At 37.7% G+C, this 21752-nt stretch overlaps 2 protein-coding genes across 5 annotated transcripts in view; one reads left to right on the top strand and one right to left on the bottom strand.

Moving 5' to 3' along the window:
• Positions 1–10969, bottom strand: part of adgrd1 (adhesion G protein-coupled receptor D1) — a 46201-nt gene extending 35232 nt beyond the window's left edge. The window contains exons 1-8 of one of the 4 annotated variants that reach the window (XM_054774121.1): positions 10537–10969; positions 10416–10452; positions 10035–10151; positions 8035–8133; positions 6311–6433; positions 5985–6161; positions 2259–2516; positions 957–1024 (exon numbers count right to left, since the gene is read on the bottom strand). In XM_054774121.1, the coding sequence (XP_054630096.1) occupies positions 957–1024; positions 2259–2516; positions 5985–6161; positions 6311–6433; positions 8035–8133; positions 10035–10151; positions 10416–10452; positions 10537–10590 (933 nt within the window). In that variant the 5' untranslated portion in view covers positions 10591–10969. The remainder of the gene's footprint in view (positions 1–956; positions 1025–2258; positions 2517–5984; positions 6162–6310; positions 6434–8034; positions 8134–10034; positions 10152–10415; positions 10453–10536) is intronic. The other 3 variants (XM_054774120.1, XM_054774124.1, XM_054774123.1) reach the window with 3 other exon arrangements.
• A 228-nt stretch (positions 10970–11197) lies between these two features.
• On the top strand, positions 11198–21325 carry stx2b (syntaxin 2b). Its single transcript, XM_054774125.1, has 11 exons — positions 11198–11638; positions 12315–12389; positions 12474–12573; positions 14637–14711; positions 14809–14882; positions 15032–15140; positions 17603–17676; positions 17779–17916; positions 18034–18144; positions 19377–19496; positions 19590–21325. The coding sequence occupies exons 1-10, from the start codon at positions 11597–11599 to the stop codon at positions 19470–19472; spliced, it is 894 nt and encodes a 297-aa protein (XP_054630100.1). The 5' UTR covers positions 11198–11596; the 3' UTR covers positions 19473–19496; positions 19590–21325.
• Positions 21326–21752: the final 427 nt, after the last annotated feature.

Below are 21752 nucleotides of genomic sequence, written 5' to 3'. Positions count from 1 at the left end.
TAGGTTTGGGAAAGACTTATAATATTATGGGAATAAAGTCATAATATGACAAGAAGAAACTTGAAATGGTTAAAGCTGAAACTAAAAAAAGAAATACCAACATTATATCATTTTATGAAAATAAAGTCAAAATATTAAGAGAAGAAAGTTGCATTCTAAAGAGACAAAAATTCACAATTTTACGAGAACAAACTCATAATAATGTAATTTTAGTAGCATACATTTGAAAAATGAAAGAAAAAAATTGGTTTTGTTGTAATATTGTTGTTGTAATGTTGTAAAAAAACAAAACAAAATAAAGTTGTAGTTTTTGGAGAAATTAGGTTGGAGAAAAAGTTATAATATGGGAATAAAGTCATAATATTATAAGAAGAAAATGTATGAAGAAAGATTCAATATTTTGAATTAAAAAAAACAACAGCAAAACTTGGAAAAGACAGGCCGAAGCACATCCTAATAATACTTTTTCATCTCTATCACAAAGCTGAGATGCATTTTTTAAAAATATATGTAACTTCTTAGCATATCTACATGGGTTGGTTTACAAAATATCAAAGTCGCCCTTGCATTCTTTCATTTTTCAGTACGTGGCCCTTGTGGAAAAAGTTTGGACACCATAAACAGGTCCATAAACTAAGAGGCCGGTGACAAAAAGAGCAACAATGTTTTTGGCATACTTTCAGCACCACCACAACACAAAACATCCATCCATATCAATAACATTAACAATTATATAAACTATTGCCAGTTCAAGATGTACTGTGCTCAGAGAAGGAATGCTTTAATAAAACCAGTATTTTTTTAAAACCTTGGCCTAATTTGTATATAAAACTCAACTTTTAATATCAAATGACTCATACATCACTATGCCCTTTGTAAATGCTCTTATTTCAAAGTAGCGCTTTAAAATCAGATATTTCACCAACATCTGGTGTTGTTCAAAGTGATAAACTCACCACTGTTGTCGTCGCAAAAGGCAGTTCTTTGAGAACACTTGGTGTTGTGGCAGACTCTATAGCATGACCTGAAGAAACAACACGACTGTATTAATTGTATGGCAAATTAAATAATTGATTAATTAATCAATGAATATATGATTAATCAATTATCCAATTAAAGGACAACTATTTGATGTTTGATTCATCGTTTTTTTTTATATAAAAATGTAAATATCCTCTGATTTCAGCCTCTCAAATGTGAATATTCTTTTATATCCTAAGTCATTCATGAAAGCAGACCTATTATCTTTGTGTTTTAGGCAAAACAAGATATTCACACACATCAGTTTTGGAAAACAGTGATAGACATTTTTGCCTCTTTTCTGATATGTGCGGACCAAACCACTGACTTTTTGTATTTGGGTCACATTGATTTGGTTTGTCTAATTACTCAATTCATCGAAACAACAAGTTTCAGATTAATTGACTGGGAAAATGATCATTAGTCGCAGCCCTAATTAATTGTTATGTCTGCTTTGTTGGACCTGACCAGACTACCCACTATTTAAAAGCATTTCGTCAGGCAGCAATGTACGAGACTGGCTCAAATCCAGTCATGAAAGAAAGTTTACAACCCTCGCAACAGCTGGATAATAAACTGCATAATATTCTGACACCAAGCTTGAGACACGTTGTATGCCTTTGTTGTCGTTGAATAAAAACAGCTACCAGTGAATGCCTAAATATGGATGATTAGTCTGAGCCATTCCTTCTGTTCTCCTGAGGTTCAGCGTAGCATTTTACACGTCTGCTCTGGGGAAGTACAATATTTTTCAGTAACCATAACAGTCAGACTCTTTGAGTAATGGTCTGTGGAATATATCATGTTTTTGCTCACAGCTTTACAGAATAACAATGGCAGGCATATTAGGCCAAACTGGGGTTCTAGCTGCTACGGCCCTGCCGCACGTACACACAATACAAGTTGATGTAAAGCAGAAAAGGTCATTTAAATTTCAAACTTCAGTAATATACAGTATAGAATTTCTTAAAATGAATAAATGTCAAATTATATTTGTCTACTCCATTGGGAAGAGGCACATAATGTGAGAACACCAAGAGCTGCCCTATGAAGATAAAATTAGATGACCTTCACTCCTCAACATATTTCTGCATTTTTTAATGCGCTTCTAAGGCAGAACTATGTGCAGAGCATTAGGGTATATTTACGTAGTTAAATATTGCATTGTTATGTATGAATGCAAATGATGGCATGCAGAAAGGATAGACATTTGAAAGGTGAAAGGTAAGCGTGCTTACCCATAGCAGCACTGTAGTAGAGAAAGATCTCGCTGGGCAAAAGAGCTCTTTCCCAGATGACAAACTCATCGAAGGCTCCTGTTACATAGTGACCATATGCCCTGTCATTGCCAGTTCCGATGACAAGATCAGAGTAGGGGTCACCATAGTTTTCGGAAACACCGCCACTTTCATCACCAGCAGTAAAGGTGCCGTTTATATAAACCTTCAGACCTGCCGTCTTTTTCCATGTGAAGAGAATATGGGTCCAGTAAGGTCCTGAGAGAGAGAATAATGACAAGGTGAAGTATCGTTCTTTCATGGAATTACCCATTGGTCATTCTGTGTCTCAGACAGCATATAGTGTTTGTCAGACACTACTGCGTTAGACACCCCTCAAAGACACCAATAAACCCATTTGAGGGTATTGTGTCTTGAAAAATTCAAGATGGAGCTGTACGAAATTAAACTGACCTATCTTTTACACAACTTTTTAGTAAAATATCAGCATCAAATACAACCTTTAACTTGATACTGTTGATCCCCGCGATTGAGCATTCATAACCCCACAAATTCATAGATTTTTGGGGAAAAAATATGATTTTACTTTTTTTAAATCCACAGAAAACACATTCTATTCACCACAAGTTAGTATTCATTTATAAATACGTGATAATACAGGTAAAATGTAGAACATATATGTTAAGAAGTCCACAATTTTTACATGTTTATGTCTTTATGCTTCACTGATAATTTTTTTTCATCAAGCGTTGACATTTTCCACTTTATTCAGCGATCCTTGAACACACCATAGTTGTGTGCTGAGTTGCAAAAATTTGCTTTGATTGTTATCAATCATCTAAGTCTGCGAGCCATATTTCGAACTTAAACCTGGGTGATGTCATGCGTGAACAATGGCAAATGAAGAGAGAAGGGGAGGGTTCTGGAGCTGAATCTAATCTAATTAATCTTACAACTTTCACTTTTATTGCAAATGTTTATCCAAAATCGGGGAGAAAGTCGAAAGAGGGCGAGCCGTGTACCAAAAATAGCCACTGTATGGGCTTATCAATTACTGGTATATTTTGCCTGTTGCTGGTGGTCCAGAGACATAAATCCCGCAAAAAGCTGGAATCTAATGTATATTGTCATATATGTAATGTATAAACACCAGACTCAATATCGGTAGACAATTAAACAACAGGGTGCATTTATTCCTAACACAGGCTACTGTTTTCCGCCATAACCGACGCTGTCTCCAACTCGTCTCACACACTGTATAATGCACTTCCCAGGTACCCAAGCACAATAAACACAGAATTGAAAGCAGCAGTTCAAAATAAACACATGAACACAAAGTGTAATATCCATAAAAGCCATTACAATATTTTACAATAGAGAAAGTACATCATTCTTCCAGCAATGCAAGCTGCTATTTTCAGTCTAATGTCAGCATGCTCTTTGGATAATGCCAAGCAACAATCACAATACACATCTTGGTTTATTGATGTATATCACCACTGCCAAAACAATAAGCGATATCGATCGTAAACAATACTCACAAAAAGTAAGGGATATTTGGCTTTTGGGTGAATTTTTAGGATGAAGCTAAAATGCACTATAACCTTTACAGGTGAACTTACTTTGACCTTCTCTAAACCTTTGAATGCACATGTCTAACTGTTCAATGTTTCCAGTGGCTGGTGGTGCATTTCATACCTGGGCCTTCAGTGGGGTCTTAAGCAACCCAATCCATCTCTTAGTGCCACCATTATCACATCACAATTACACAAACCATCAATATTATATAAAAATGAAATATAGCACTGTGTGGCATTACAGAGTTTGGGGTGAATACCATTATTATTCAAGCAAGAAACCCTATTTATGCTTTACTTTTGAATACATCGTCCCTGAACTCACATATTTGTTTTTATAACGCACAAAGAACGATGAACAACTCTGTGTCTGTGTCGAAACAGGATCAATTAAGCACTGCGCTGTTCATGTGATGAAGTGTTCAAGCACGCTGCGTAACTCAGAGCGTGTTTCAGACGTCAAACAATCACAGGACTGAAAAATGCTGAGCTTACCTGCTAGCTGGCCCTGTGAGGGTATCTGTAATGTGACTGGTTAAACAGCTCCATTGCTAATAGTTTTGTGACATAGGCCAACACTACTGATTCTGAAGGCTCTGGGCAGATTAGATTGACATAGTAACACATAGAAGCTGAAATCTGACAAACACATAAACTACTGGAAGCAGTGCAGCCAAGAGGCATACTACTACATGAATGATCAACAATAGACTCTTTTGGAAATAAATTAATACAATTTCATGTAACAAATAGCAGAATTTAAGTTGTAAACGTAGGTCAGTGCGTCTATCAGTTTTTAGGCCAGTAGAGAAGGCTTTTCTGCCCCTGACCGCCCCGCAACTGAATGTTTCGGTACTTTTTTCTCAACATACTCTTCTCTAACAAGATATACAGTTTACCTTTCTGCTCTCTTCCAGAGCTCTCTTCCTCTCTTCCTGTTGCAACTCTGTTGGTGATGACACTCTGACACTCTAAGCTCAGTGGCCACTTTCCTCTAAGCACATCCGGTTTGAAGCCTGGCAATGGTGTTGTACTGTTTACCAATTGTTCATGATGAAAAATTGTGAAGAGGACTGTTTAAACACCAATTGTAATTGAAACAGGACATTCATAGATCGCACACCTATTGTGAAATTTGCAATTCAGCTCCTTGTTAGAGATCAGTAAGCTGTGCAAAAAGTACTGAAACATTGAACAGTTGGATATGTGCATTCAAAAGTTTGGAGAAGGTCAAATTGAGTTCATCCGTAAAGGCTGGAGTGCATTTTAGGTCAATTCTGAAATTTTACTCGAAAGCGCAGTATACCTAACGTTTTGCGAGAAGTGCATATGGTATAATGCCAGCAAAACAGCATAGGTCAATTTGTTTTATAGGAAAAAAAATATTTTGGCAACACAATTAACAACAATACATTCTCAATGGAGAACATGAGCTGTCTGAAAAACAACTCTAGCAAAACAACCTTAGCATGTCTCAGCCTTTGTGGTTAAAATTGAAACCTTGTGTGTCATAACCGACCCATGGCTCATATTTAAACTCTCGCCTTTTAACATGTAGAGAGTATGTACAGTTTGTTATGTACAGTGACCATCTTAATCGGATTCATCACAGGTCAGGTGAAGATTATTGTGTACTTTCACGTCCTTTCCACACACAAGACTTTCTGTCCTGAAATGTCCACATCACACTGGATGAGAACCAGATGAGCGCTGATCTTCTGTAAGTCAACGCTCAATTCAAAATTGAATTATGGACGTGATGGAGCATAAAACAAAAGATGACATACGTTATCTGAGATCAGTGAGAACAAAACTTCTCAAAACTAAATGTCAGTATTGTTTTATCCCATTTTGTCCAAACATGTTACTGAATCACTGAAATGACATGCTCATAATTGAATTCATGTGACCAATCGTATCGTAACCTTTACTGTTTGCTTATTGTTTAGACATTTGCTGTCTAAAGTTTGGCTGTCTGATCTTGGTGAGCGTGTCTTTTCATAATGATGCTAATTGTATGATGCATTTATGAAATTCAGTCTAGACTTGTCAAATCAAATATCAATGTGAATGCAATAACATAAGAAAATATTTAGTGGAGAAAATGAAGCAAAAGAACACTGTGACAAGTCAAGCCTATTTGTGATACCTGGAACTCTAATATTGGCTTTCCATCTGTGGTTGTTGCCTCGAGTGTAGAACTCCACGTATCCTCCAAGGGGGTTCGTGTAGACAGAGAAGCCATTAGAGATGACTTTCCCTCCAGATGCTACAGCAAAACGAGAATCTGTTTCATGGTTCTTCCAAAAAAACGAAAAAGTAATTCCTGCAAAAACACACACACACAAAAGAGATTACAGAAATACAGAAGCAACATTTAATAAACTGCAGTATGATTTGATATCTTTACTCCATTATGAATTTTAACAATGGTGTCTTTCCAAGATGTGTAAGATCCATGTAATTGGTACTCACCATTGGGGCCACACATGGTGGGGTCACTAATGCAAGAGTTCTGGTAGCTTCCAAAGTGGAGGAAAGTACCGCCGTTATCTCCATTCAGGAAAATGCCCTTGTTGACCATTCCTTCAACAATATCTGCAGCAAAAATGGTGTTTAGGATTTAATGTGAGTGGTCTGCTCTCATGGCAGAGGAATGAACATGTTCCTCTGTCAAATGTTTACAATGTTGCTAATTAACATTGTATAAATGTATATGTTCATATGCTGTTTTTATGATTTTGCATTTACATTCCACTACAATGTGGAAAACACGCAAATATGATTAAAGTATACATTTTAATGCTATTTTATTCAGATTGCATCGCTTTTCAAGAGCATTTGGACACCTGACTGTTCATATAACCATTTTTTCTAATACCTGGAGTGGAATATCTTTGCCTTCAAAAAGTCTTGAGTTGCTTTCTAAGTATGTTTCCAGGGTCGTTATTCATTTGCACTGTGAAGCGCCACCCTACCAGTTTATGTTACAGTACTCACTACTTGCAGCCCAGAATGCCCACGCTATAACGCTGCATACATCGTGTTTGACACATGATGCTTTGGATCATAACTTGTCCCTTTCCCTCTCCATACTCTTCTCTTTCCATCATTTTGATTAAGCTTGGGCATTGAGTCTCGAACATCGATGGGAACCGGGACTAACACTGAGATTCTCCTGGGATTTCCGATTCCTAGTTTGGATGCTCACTTCCCCGACCGGAAGAAACAGCTGTGAAATTCAATGAAGAAGAAGCCGACGAGCACCAACAAAACGTGTGGAAATGTTTTTTTCATAAGCTTTTCACAAGTAAGCAACGTTTGTCAAAATGTACTCCTGTAGAAAGAAACTTGATAACATTTATATTCAAGTTGAATGGTTTGATATTTATATACTGGTCGAAAATAGCCCAGTGAGAAATTCATAGTAAAGTTGTTAAAAAGTTTATATCATAAAAGAAATTCATGGAGAAGTTCAGACATTTCACATTTCATTTCATTTAAAACCATGCAAACTTTTATGAGCCTGCCTCTTAAAAGCATCGGAATCGGGAATCGTTAGGAACCGGAATGGAAACAAGGAATCGGAATTGGAACCGGAATAGTTTTGACACACGCTGTCCTTGATTTGATCTGTCCAAAGAATCTTATTGCAGAACACGGGAGGTCTTCTAGCAGTTTAATCTGCCTCTGTGCATGAATGCTACCAGTAGGTTACACCTTGTTGTAAACCCACAGTATTTACTTTCATCGAAGTGTTTATTGATTGTAGATTTTGACGACGACATGCCTACCCTCTTCAGAGGACTGTATTCTCGAATTCTGTTGATGAAGTGGCTGCGGTTGCAAGTCCCGCAAACAAGCAACAAGTGACGGTGGCTGTGAAAGCCTGGTTAAAATGGGACATGTCCACGTGCCTCACAGTTTGGTGAGGCACACGGACAGACTTCAAAGAGTCAATGACCACAAAATGACATTACATTAAATCTGAAGGGCTTTACTTCAATCACATACTGATTGTATTCTTTCACATACATTGTGAGGTAAATCCCTAAAACTGTCATCTGCCTACTTAAAGAGCCATTCTCACAAAGAGAGGAATACTCTGACAAAGTGAGCTGTGGGAATCGTTGAGGTGTGTACAGAACAACAGAAAGCAGTGGGTGATGCAAGTGAATTTCACAAGAGGCTGATCTCACCTACTGTTGCAGAAATGTTAGTGTAGGCAGAGTCATTGGTATACACATAGGAAGTGTTATGGGAGGAAGGGAGCACAGTATGGTTGTGGATTCTGAGAGCTGGACAAAGACAATGGAGAGACAGTGATGTGATTAACTCCTACGTGGACACATAACAGAGGAGACAGTCAAAGACAAAAGACAATGGGAGGGACATGGTGTGCAGGTATGAGACAGAGTGATGTTGAGTTGAGTGACGGCTCTTTTTACTCCCCAACTGAGGAATCACACTTATGGAGTGAGTGACTTCACACATCGTGCTCACGTCTATACCTGATCCCTCTACAACATCATCTCTTTAATAATCCTTGCATGTTGTAGGCAACATAAATACTCAATATATTCCTCATTCAATAACACGTTGGTATTGTTGTCATAGTCGTAGCAGTTTAAAGTGAATGCCTTGTAAAGAGTACAGTAGATCCCCGCTATTTGGAGATTACGATTGAGACTACTCACAAACTGAGATGCCTATAAAAATGTCTATTTTGACACTCATCAAACCAAAATGCCTTCCTCACTCATGGTGCGACCAGAAATAACACAACAAGGAACACATGTGGAACACACAATGTAACTGCACCGCATGGACTATGCTGGTATCGAAGTAAACACTTACACACTAACAACCTCGCAAGACATTACTATTTTATACTATGTTATAACCTGCAAGGCATGCTGGGTAACTTCAAGTTGGGGAAGTGTGCATGTGGGCTTCCTAGCATGTCTTGTGGGTTATAAAGTAGTAATGGTCGGTAATGGTAATGGTTTAATTCTATTTGAACATGCATACATGTTACAATGGAATACATCCCATAGTACAATTCGCAGTTCCACATGTCCAAAAAGAGTAGGAAGAAGCAAAGCTTATTTAATCCTAACCCACATTCGTTTCACATCAATTGCAATCCATTTATTCACTTCCTGTATTCCAAATGTGGTCTTCGCCAGTTAATACATAGGAAAATGATAAGGTAATGTAACAATATGGTAATATAATTGACAAGGTTTTTCCACAATCATAACAAATAATAATCAGTAGAATAATAAATGAATAATAATAAATACAAATAGACATAACAGAAAAGGGTCAAGACTCTTCTTTCTTGTATTTTGCAAACATCAACTGCTTGTATTGCTTCTTGAAATCGCTCATCTTGGTGCTTTGTTTGAGTTCCTTGCTCAATCCGTTCCATAATTTGATTCCACATACTGAATTGTTGTGTGTTTTTAGCGTTGTTCTCATGTATAAGTCTTTTAAGTTTAGTTTTTCCCTGAGAAAGGTATTGTATGACATTTTTGGATTACAGGTTATTGTTTATTTTATGCATAATTGTATCTGTTGAAAATTTACTTAATCAGCGATTTTTAATATTCATAAGTTTGGAAATAAAAGATTTGTATGTTCTCTATACGCGCCATTACGGATTATCCTAACTGATCTTTGTTGCACTACATTTAGCGAGTGAAGATTGCGTTTATAGTTATCACCCAGTATCAAATAGTATTGTTTTGCATGTATGTTAGTGAGTAAGCATCTCTTTCCCCGTGTGTTACAGTTAAATTGTGTGTTCAACATTGTGCTGTTATTTTTTTGTTGCACCGTGAGTGAGAGAGGCATTTGGGTTCATAAGGTCCTGTTGGTTTGTAATGTTTGTAATTTTTTTTTGTTTACCAATGAACAGCCTGATTATGAAAATTACACGCACATAATTATAGTTCACTCATAAAAATTAATGTTTTGATAAAAAGTCACAAATATGCGGGGATCCACTGTATTGCAGAACTTGAACTTGTCTAAAATCAGTGGTAATTCCAATAGAATTGAAGAGCTTTGTTCACATCAGCTCATTTAAAAAGCACGATGACTGTGGTGAGGAATAGTCAAAGGCCATGCAGACACAAAACACAAAAGAACACTTCAGCGTGCCAATTTACAGTTTGCTCAAGGACACACATACTTATATTACTTCCGTTAACATAACCTGGTCTGTTTCCAATCTGGTCCCACAGCCCGTGGATCCCATCCACAGCATCTAGAGGCCAATAATGCGAGGCTGTGGACAACACCTGCAAGCCTGGAACGGACAGTTCATGGATTAACAAGGATTTGCAAAGTGTTTTTTTTTAGCCTAATCAAGCTGCAACCCATTCCTCTACACTGATTATCTCGACTCTTCCTTCTTGGATTTTCAGGTGACTGACATTAATAGAGAAAAAAAACTTTTAAACAGCTCTATAGTCTGGCAGTAAAATGCAATTTCTATTTATAATTCAATGCATAAGCACTATGGCTTTGTAATGACCCAACACGCGTGCCTCATGCAAAGCTGCAATTCTACCTGGATGCTTCTGAGGATGCACCACTTCAGCACAAACCTGTAAAGAAAGCAAACTGACTTATACTGACTGACTGTACACATCTACATATTGTTTTATTATAAATGTAATACACTTTCTTACCTTGATACATGATACAAAGGCTGTTAATAGATGAATTCGCAAAGAAAGCTCCATGTTTTTATGGAACAACTTGTAGACTTTATGTAAAAAAGAAACAAAAAACAAAAACTTAAATCCACACGTAAAAATTGCTCCAGAAGAAGACACTCATTATTCCAAGAAACTTTAGATAAGCCTACTTATCCCAAATGCATGAACGTAAGAAAAGAGAGATCAATGTCGAAGATAGTTTAATTGAAGAAATTTTCGTCTCATTATAAAAACTGAAGCTCAACTGGAAATCAAAAGACCAAAATCCGTGAGGTATTCCTGTAAGCATACAGGGGTCGTTCTAAAGTACTGAAGTGTTGAGACTGGAAAGTTAGACTGAACGATGCAAGGGAAAACCTCATTTTTGGATCTTGTAAGGAGGGGCGTTCCTGCTGTGAGTAGATGATACAAAGGCAATACCTTATTGCCATTATTTTTGGCAAAGAAAAAAAATCGACCAACTTCAAACAATACGGCGTATAAAAATCAAATAAAAAACGGCAACATTGACCATTCATGTACTTGGTATCACAACTATACAAACATTTGCAGGATCGCACGCCTCTAATATTACGGGTAACAGCGACATCGCGTGGCCACCCGGAGTAGCGCAGCATATAATGAGCTCACTATCTCTTGTGGCTGACTCGTGGTGCGTAAAACGCTTACATCTTCGCGTCTTCTTACGTTGCAGGTTCACCGCGTGTTTGGAAGAAAAATACAATCATTTAAATATAAGCTAAATATATATAAATATGTTATAATTTGGAGTTTTTCAATCATGCATTGGGTTTGACTGGTTTCATCCCGAGAGAGCGGCAGGGGGAGGGACGTAAAAAGGCGTTTACGAGGAAGAGTTGGTGAAGATCTGCGTGTGAGGGCCACCATCAAGAACTGGAAACACACCTCATTCTTTCATTGTTGCTTTTTATGCAGTTTTGTTTTGTTACACGACTAACGGCGAAAGTGTGCCACACATGGAGCCTCACCAGATGTGTATTGTATTACAATAACGTGTTCTTGAGACTAGATGATCATTGTGATGAAGGATCGACTTGCTGAGCTGACTGCTGTAAGTCATTTTTTTCATGTCATCGCTAGTTTTATTGGACTATTTTGTTTACATCACTTCTTTCCTTCTTTCTTTTCTTCCCTTCACCACGTCTTAATCTATATACATCCTTTATTTATGAACTGTTTTTTTCTGTCATTTCTGAAACACGTATTTATTACTTTATCCTTAATAGCTTCACTTGATTTATTCTAACATTTTATTTTTCTACATTTTATTTTAGATTTCTTATTATTGCTTTATTTATTTACTCTTGCTACATTTTTATTTTACTTTCAGGTATATTTTAATTTTATTTATTTGTTTTCCTCGAACATTGCATAAACCACGTACCGTCAGTTTATTAAAAAAAAATCAAATCGGGTTATTTTATTTTTTCCAACACCTTTTCCGTCTTCTTCTCTCTTTTTCATTAGTGCTTACACTATCTGTCCATTGCTACACCTTCTCTATCCATTACTCTTTTATTAGAAAATAGTGACACTTAGTTTCAGGAAGTGAACCAACTTTAAAGTACAATTGTAAGCAAATGAAATATTGTAAATGTCAACATGTAAAAAATATGGTAGGAATTAATGATCTTTATTAGACAAGGTAGGATATGTTGAATTAACATGATCAGCATGTCCCAAACAAATAAACCATACCGCACCCTACCATAAATGTGTAATTACAGAGCAGAACACCGCCAGAGGAAGATGTTGCAGTCTCTGTGGACCGAGATGGCTTCATGGAGGGCTTTTTCAGGAGGGTCAGTACCCCTGTAATTCAACAAGCGGGTACAGTACTTGGATTTAATCCTAAATGTTTCTTCTATATGTTCTGTCCACTGCAGGTGGAGGAAGTTAGAGGACTCATTGATAAGATTTCCCGTCAAGTGGAAGAGGTGAGGAAGATGCACAGCATGATCCTGTCCGCACCCCACCCAGACGACAGTAAGTTTGTTGGACTGGCGTTGTACTTTTTTTTAATTGACAAATGTGAACCTGCTGTTTGACGTTTGTGTAAGTATACAGTGTCTACCTCCATTGTTTATGGTAATAATTTAGTATTTACATTATTCATGCTTTATTCATGTTAAATAACTACACCACGTGTTTACCCTTGCACTATTAAACATGTTCAAAAAGGAGTACAGCAGGGGTATCACATAGAGAAAACTGACAGAAGCAGCGGGCTGCTTTGATACATTTTGTGCATTAAAGATGCTAAAACCAATTCGGTGTAGTTCAATATATGCTAAACTCGACAACATCAACATCTTAGCTTTGTTTCAGGTAACATCTAACAATATATCTCATTAATAATTCATTCATTTTATTTTTACAATACGTCAAGAACCTATAAAAAAAGAAGTTGTGGAAAATGGCCCCCAGGCCACACTTTTGACACCCCCGGAGGAGCAAGAATGAATTGATTTAATCTTCGCCCTTCTCCATGTCTCAGCAGTTAATGATAGACGTTAACATTTAACATGTAGCGGGTACCTTACTCAGTCATAACGGAATAAAAACATAAATAAATAAAAAAAAGAGTAAAAAATGACTTAAACATGGCATAGTAATTCATAACTACACAATATATGAAAAACAATACCTTAATGAAATAGTAAAAAGAATAAATAATAAGGTCTGAAAGCACACATGTTAGCAACTATAACAACAACAAATGATAAAACATTAACTTTTATGAAAATGTACCTTCACTACACTAATTATTATCTTAGTATGTCATTGTGTTGTTTGTAGTTTGCAATACATCGCACTGAGAAGTTTTTGTAATAAATTTACCCTCTCCAGCAGCTCATTTAGTCAACCAGTATATAGACTATGCATAACCAGCCAACATAACCACAGCACCTCATTATGATGCAGTATCGTTCTACTCCACAGCAAACTACACCCATTATAGTGTAAAAAACCTCTCCTACAGTTTTAAAAGTTTCAAAACTTTGGACACAGCACATGTATTGAAGCTCATTAGTGTCTGTGTACCTCATGTTATTAGTTTATATGCTTGACAGTGTTCCCAACCTTTATTGAGCCAAGGCACACATTTTTCATTAGAGAAATCTCATGGCACACCACCAAAGCGTGCCATGAGTGGCAACAGACGAATCCTAGATAGTATGTGAGTCATGAACGGGTCGTTCAAAACTTGCAGGTTTTTTACTGAATCAGGACTCAAAGGTATTCGTCTCCGTTAACTCGTTCACTTACTCACCCCTGCTACCACTAGCTAAATTAAAAAAGGAAACCACGTAACATGCCACTAATTGTGCAACTGTTACTCTAACTGCATTTGTGTGAATGTATTAGCTGCGTGGAAAAAGCAACAGATCTGGTCCTTGCTTCAAATCAACTCTCCTTTCCATTCCTGCCCAAGCTGCATCACGAGTGCTTGACGATGACTCAAATTTCACTGACTCACAGGTACTCAACAAAGATTCGGGTTTCACCAACTCGCAGGTATTCGACGAAGATTCAAGTTTTACTGGCTCACGGGTGCTCAACAGATTCAAGTTTCACTTACTCACAGTTGCTTGACAAAGACTTGAGTTTCTCTGACTCACGGTTGCCCAATAAAGACTCAAGTTTCACGCACTCACGGGTTGACAAATGCACGAGTTTCACTGAGTAAAGGGGGCTTTTGAAGACATGAGTTTCCTTGACTTATGGGTGAAACTTGTTGCGCATGTGTGAGTTTCTGCACATGCGGTCCGTGACGAGTGTCTCGAGTGAGTGACTTGTCAGAACAAGTCAGTATAAGTAATCAAGATTCTCATCACTAGTGGATACACACATTAATTATGTACTTTCTGCCACAAAGTTGGCATAAATAATAATTTTCGGCCCAATGAAGTGAAATTGAATACATTTCAGCGTTACCGCCGATGATCTCTTACAGCACACGGCACAGTGGTTGGGAATCACCGTTATACACTATGTACGTGTATGTTTACTTCACCTGCTGTCTTTTGTATCATTTCTGTGTGCAGGAACAAAGGATCAACTCAATGCGCTGACCAATGACATCAAAGGGAACGCCAACGTGGTGCGGACCAAACTAAAATGTGAGTCAAACTATGATGTGTTGTCACAGTTATTTACTGGTCACATGTATTGCACTCATCGTTAACACTGCTCTGTTATGTTACTGTCTAAATGAAGCCATAGAGCAAAGCATGCCTAAAGACGATGCAGCTAACCGATCCACAGTTGACTTCAGGATCCAAAAAACACAGGTGGCCTTGTAATATTATACTAATGCCATATATGGTTTAATAGCTTATTAGAAACATCAGAAAGAAAATTGTGGCTGCACAAAATGAAAATGAAACAGTCTAAAAAGCACATTGTCATCCCGTGTCCTTGCTCTTTCGTTCATCCCTAGCACACTGTGCTGTCCAGGAAGTTTGTGGAAGTAATGACCCAATACAATGAGACGCAAGTTTCCTTTCGGGAGAGAAGCAAAGGGCGGATCCAGAGACAACTGGAGATAAGTAAGTGACAAATAAAACTCCCCTGACTCCGGGTGAGACCAGACATTAACGATTCCGGTTCCGATGAATTGTTTGTATTGTTCCATGTCATTATTTGTGCAGATGAGATGTGTGACTGTTACGAAACTAAGTGTAGGGGTAAAAGAGAAACATACCTGTGAATCTGAGACAGGATCCAGAAACAGACCACACCAGTTTCCTTCGTGTCTCTCTGAACACTAACCTGCTGATAAACAGACAATGGCAGTGTTAGTAGTTACTGTACATTTAGTCACAGTGTAATCCTAAAATAACTGCTCCTATGTAATACTGTATGCAATTCCCATTGCTTCCCGTTTATTTCAGATACAGTGGTACCTCGGTTTTCGTACACCTAAGGTTTTTGACAAAAATTGTTGCCAAAAATGTCCTGGTTCTCATACGCTTTCTTGGTTACCGTATGGCCAAACAGCACACCTAACAAACTAGTCTGTTTGCCGGCGTATCATTTGGTGAAGTCAAGTGCCCAAACAAAGAATCCATGTGTTGGTAACTGGTGAAGAATGGATAGTGGTTTATTACGTGTGTGTGGGTGGTTTATTTGTTAGTCGAACACACACAGAACGATGAACAATTCCGTATCTGTCTACTTTCTTCCTCATAATAAGAACCGTACGTCCTGCGCTGATGATTCATTTCTGAGTGTTGGCTTTCAGACTGTGGATTTTTCATTGAGTATGGCTGCAAAAGCGTTGTAAGTGCCAGAACTTTGATAAAGAAGGTGAGAAACACTACTGATTTCAAGAAAGTATTTAGGAAATGTCTGTTCCAATAGGATTGTAAAGGTTCCTAGTTAACATGGGTTGCAGATTGAACAGTATAAAGGAGGCAGATTACAGAAAGTGAGGCAGGCAAGTGTGTGTAATGATGATTGTACCTGCTGCTGAAGTTTACAATAAAGTTCCAGTACAGGTCTGTCCTTCCACTCTTTAAAGTTAAGTTTGTAACTGGCTAGAGTGCAACAGCGTCGGCGTGCGTCTTCCGTCTGCTCCTACCACTACTCATTGCCACCGAGAGTGGTAGGAGCGATGTAAAAGTGATATTAAATGTTAATTTATAAATTTCATTCATCATTTACACGTATTTCACATTGTTTTCTGCATATAAAACTTTAAGTACTCTCCATAAAATGTGTTTTGTGTTAATATTTTTGGGTGTCTAGCATGGATTAATTGGATTTTAATACGATTATGGGAAAAACTGATTCCGTTTTCAGACATTTTGGTTTTCCGTCTGACCCTTCGGAACGAGTTAATGACGAAAACCGAGGTTCCATTGAATTTCCATAGTATGTCCAACCCTAGCCAAGTCTTTAATATGTCTGTCTTTTGCCTTGACTTCTGATTGAAATACTGGAAATGCAAAATGGCTAATCCAATACGGCTATTACTGACAGACTGAAGTAATACATTTCCCCCAGTGCAAAGCACCAATTTAAAATGACTGTGACAAAAGTGTGTATTAGATGTATGGTATTTTCCCATTAAGAGCAAACAATAGTGAAAAATAGGTCTGCTCCCGCAGGCCCTACGGCCAAACTTAATGAGAGGCTTTGCACTATAGATGGAAGAGCGTGATACTGGAGACGCCGCACTGTGCCTGCGTTGCCGGGGCAACGGCCAAAGGGCCGGGCGGCTTTTGTAACAGTAGTTCACCTGTCTTTGACACACAGTGTAGTCATGGAGCCACAACAATAAATGATATCACATGACTTGATTGTTGCATATTAGTGATGATTTGTATGTTAATGAGGAATGAAATGGGGGTGTTTTGCTGTGTTGGGTTCAATCTCTCTTGGGGAAAAGGCTTTACAAGAGGTGTGTGACTTCTAGCAGGCACCTGCCTCTCCAGGGAGGGAGGGTGTGATCAACAGGAAGGATGGCTTCGGGAAAAGAAAGCTTTCTGTTTATAGTCTCAGCAGCTGTTTCTCTAAGTATGTGTTGCGCTGAGTCACTTTCCAATCACTTCTGTTTTACTGCAAGAATACACTGATCACCTGAGGTCAGCTTTCAACAGAATCATGCACAGGAGTTTGTTTTCCCATGTAATCATTTTGTAACATTACAACAAAACACAACAAATACGGAGGTTGACATGCTGTGCAGTTGCATTGGCCTGCAATTTGATATATCACAACCGTAAAGCTTTCATTTATGTTTATCAAAATAAATAATTACACTGTACTTACACAGTGGGCTGTCTGCATAGCATCTCCACACCAGTAGACTAATCTGTTATCCTGTGAGTAAACAGATTGCATGTGTTTAATGTTTTTGCCCCATCCATCCAAAAGGGTTCGTGCCAACCCTTGCATGTATATAAATAAGCAATGAATATGCAAATAAATGTTATTAAAAGCAAATAACAATATTTTGTGTGTGTCAGAAACATGCGTTGATCTTTCTTTTTTCAAATAATTGTAGCTGGAAGAGTGACAACTAATGAAGAACTGGAAGACATGCTTGAAAGTGGAATTCCATCCATCTTCACATCTGATGTAAGCCTTCCTCGACTCTCTTTTGCACGAAATGTAGCATTGCGGTCTACTGGCAGAATAATGTGTTTCTGAGGAAACGTTACTTATTTGCTGTTTTTTTAGATCATTTCTGACTCTCAGATTACACGTCAGGCGGTCGATGAGATAGAGTCGCGACATCAGGATATCATACGGCTGGAGTCAAGCATTAGAGAGCTACATGCAATGTTCATGGACATGGCAATGCTGGTTGAAACTCAGGTAACCACCAAGTTGTTGTATAACTGACCTGAAATGCGCAAGTGTAAATGTGATGTTCCTCATTTTAACATGCTAAGCATTTCTGAAAGAAATAAAACCATTATCATTGTCTTCCAGGGTGAAATGGTCAACAACATTGAGAACAATGTTTCCAATGCGGCTGAATACATTTTTCGAGCTAAAGAAGAAACCAAAAAAGCAGTGCGTTACCAGAAAAAGTCCCGCAGGGTAAACATGCCTCTATTATTAAACTGATCGGCCGCAACATTGGGTATACTTGCAACATCTGTGATACATAAAAGAGTTGGATCAAAAGGTTATCATACTGTGGTTGTATTAATAATATTTAACTCTGTGTTTATTATTATGATTATGATTATGATTGCAGTGTTATACTGCATCTGCATCATCCATAGAGACATACAGTGCAGGTGACCAAAATACTGTGGCAAAAAATAGCATAACGATATTTGTAAAGCCAGAATTATTGCTAGATCTTTTGTACAGTAATTCTTCATTGATTGCGATTAATCGGTTCCAGACGCAACCGTCATAAGTGAATTTCCGCATAAGTGGAATTTCTTATTTAGAAATCAAATATTTTCATAGAGCATACAAAACCTGTTTACGACCTTCTACCTATGTTTTTTAAGATTATTGGAACCCTCTAGACATGAAACAACACCCCTATAGTCACCTTTATACTCATATTACCCAAGATAGTAAACATAATCAGAGAAAATAAGACATTTAAGACGTAAATAAGACTTGTATTTGTTTTGCATTTTGCAATAAATGTGTTCTGGACATTTGGAGGACAGGAATCCACGTCGGGGCCTCAAAGTTGAGTTTTAGCTTGGAGTGGATTACGCCCGCAATATTAACCTGTGTTATTATTATGATTATTATTATTGTAGTTGTTATGTTATTATTATTGTGTCTATTGTACCTGCGATAACTCAATAAACGCAGTGAAAGCTTGTTGTTCCGGCGATCAAGTCTGATGCTTGTGTGCCTCACTGAATATTACAGTAACATTACTGACACCTAGTGACCAGTGTAGAATACTACATAGCATCACATCTTTGAATGCATCTTCTGAATGCCTTATACAGTATTTGTATTTTAGTTCATTTTGCCATTTTTATGCTTGGAAATGCTTAATTTAAGGCATAAAATATATCAAATATTCATGTTTTTTGACTTATAGGAGGTCGCATTCAACCATGAAACAGCATGATTTATTAATTAATATATTTTTGAAAAACTGTGACAGAATGAAGCTGCGAAACTCAAAGGGACGACTGTATTGCGTCTTATAGGAAATATTGTGCAGGTGTGCCTAATGTTTACTAAGGCCAGTTATGCAGGATGTCATACAAGTTTTTACTACCTAATATATTTTTTAATATTTCACATTTGGTTGAACTTTAAATAACACTGCATTCTATTCTTGGCAGAAATATATCATCCTTGCCTTTGCTCTGCTGATCCTGCTTGCTGTCATTGCTTTGATTGTTGGCTTATCTGTTGGTCTAACCAAACCTCCTGCCTGACAGCTACGATGATAACGGCATGAGGTAACACCATCCACACACCATCTATTTAAAAAAAAAAAATCTATCAGTTGTTTCCCTTAATTCCACTTACTTCATTTTTTTTCTTTTTGACAGAAGCTGCTCTGCCTTGCTGTGTGTGGAGATGCAGGTGTCCTCCTTTTACTCATTGTGCTAGTTGGTGCCTTCGGGTGAAGGATTACATAGGTCACGACCTCACAGTAATCTCTTGTTCCTGTAGTGATAAAGCCTCCGATAGCTTCATCACACTACACTCATCATAACAGCATTACAGGGAGAAACAATGAATTATGATAAGGTGTTAGGCCTGTCACGATAACAAATTGTGCTGGACGTTTGCTGTCCTACAAATTATTGTCAATTATTGATAATTATATTATTGTCAACATTATTTTCAGACCATTTTTTCATTAATGTAATGATAATATGTGGGATAATGATACGAGTACACCGTATCAAAATAAATAAACAATGTAAAACCACAACACAAAATAAACAAAATGATAAAATAAACAAACAAAAAAGACAAAAAATGAAAATGAAATGGACTCTCAGAAATTGCGCTTAAATAAAAATCACAATCAATCACAATATTTCTGAATTTGAATAAGTGTGAATAAGTACGTTTACGGTGCATCAGGCCACAGTATCAACATTCAGGAGGGGGGTTCGTGATTGTGATGACATTCTGCCACAATTGAGCGGTCCGCCGGTGAAATATTTCCCCACACAAACGTTCTTTCTCTTCTTACCTGTTTGGTAGAGAGAGAGGAGGAACTCAAACACGCATGCACATGTTAATATATGGAGCATGGCAAAATTATCGAGTTTGTTTTTAGTTATCGTGCGGCTAATTGATTAATTGATTATCGTGACAGGCCTATAAGGTGTCTTCTACTCTTCCTTGCGCCAGTAACACCAGACCTCATGACACATGGTTCTGGAGTGGCTTAGTACATAGACACTGACTGCTTGTTGATATTGAAGAGTGATATGTGCCTTCATGTTAGAGTCTCCAAAAGTGTCCAATAAGCACCACAAAAAGTTGCGAGATTTGCCGCTTGTGGGTTTTTTGAAAAAAAGAATCTAGATGGGTGTGGATGCTCGCTAAATACAGCGACAGCAGGAGTAGAAACACTGAGCCTTCCTGCTCCGTCTTCTTATTCTCTGGCAGACAAGGTGTGCATGAGGTGTGTATGAGTGGATGCCATCTACTGTACAGAGTTGTAACGACAAGCTGCATTCACAGAAAGTCCCATTGTAATGTGTTTATGAACGAGGGCGAATAGGTAGCACTGAATCTATTTGTGGCGGTCCAAATTTAGTCGTGGCGGGCCGCCCCAAATAAATGAATGATTAGGAAACACTGAATACACTGTGATAGATATTAATTTTAAAAAAGAAAAAAAAAAACGTTTAAACATTTATTTTTTTGTGCTAATAGTTCAGTCTTGTGGAGCATAGCCTCATCCACAACACTCATGCCATTCAACTTAAAAGAAAAGTACAACAATTATAAAGTGAGGTGTGCCAGACTGTACTATTGCGACCCCATGAATGTCCCGCTGACTGTAAGATGACCAGGAAACCAACCCTCCAGGTTAAATGCTCCATATGCTCTCTTGATATTTTTGTACATTAATTATTTATGTAAAGCCAAGTAAACTGAATGTAAGTATCATATCTCAGGACATCATTTGATAGCTATTTTAAACTAAGGTTTTCTGTAATATTTTCCACTTGTGATAGAACATTATTGTATCCATTAAACCACCACTTGAACGTCTTTATCTACAATAAATACAATAATAATAAAATGTGCCTTCACTGTTCTGTTTTTGTCTTTCCTGTCCTGTTCAGCAGCTTAGTCATGCAATATGAGTGAACTGCATTATTGTTTTGCCAGAACAGTTTTGCTTTACAACAGGTGAGTCTGATATACTCCTCCTTTAATTTGTTGTTAAGACCACCGAACAGAACATGGTTAGAGGGACGACAGACAAAGAATAAAGAGAGAGAAATAGAATTAAGAATAAAGATAGAAAAGACACCGTTAGTCACGTCATTGACTGTGATTGGAGTCTGAGCAGGGAATCAAGAGGCAAGAGAAGGGACCAATATGTAGCCGCAGATGGTGAGGGCATCCACCTGTTTCTGTAGTTCTGGATGGGTCAGATAGTCAGCTGATTCAGTAATAGTAGGGGTGTATTTGTGAGAACCGATTGAAAAACCTTGGGACTGTATATGGAGCCTAGCTGG

Source organism: Dunckerocampus dactyliophorus, chromosome 4 (assembly GCF_027744805.1).
Source record: "Dunckerocampus dactyliophorus isolate RoL2022-P2 chromosome 4, RoL_Ddac_1.1, whole genome shotgun sequence".
In the NCBI taxonomy this organism is placed as follows: Eukaryota; Metazoa; Chordata; class Actinopteri; order Syngnathiformes; family Syngnathidae; genus Dunckerocampus; species Dunckerocampus dactyliophorus.
Note: the sequence above shows the minus strand (reverse complement) of the source record. Positions and strands in the feature narration are given on the sequence as shown.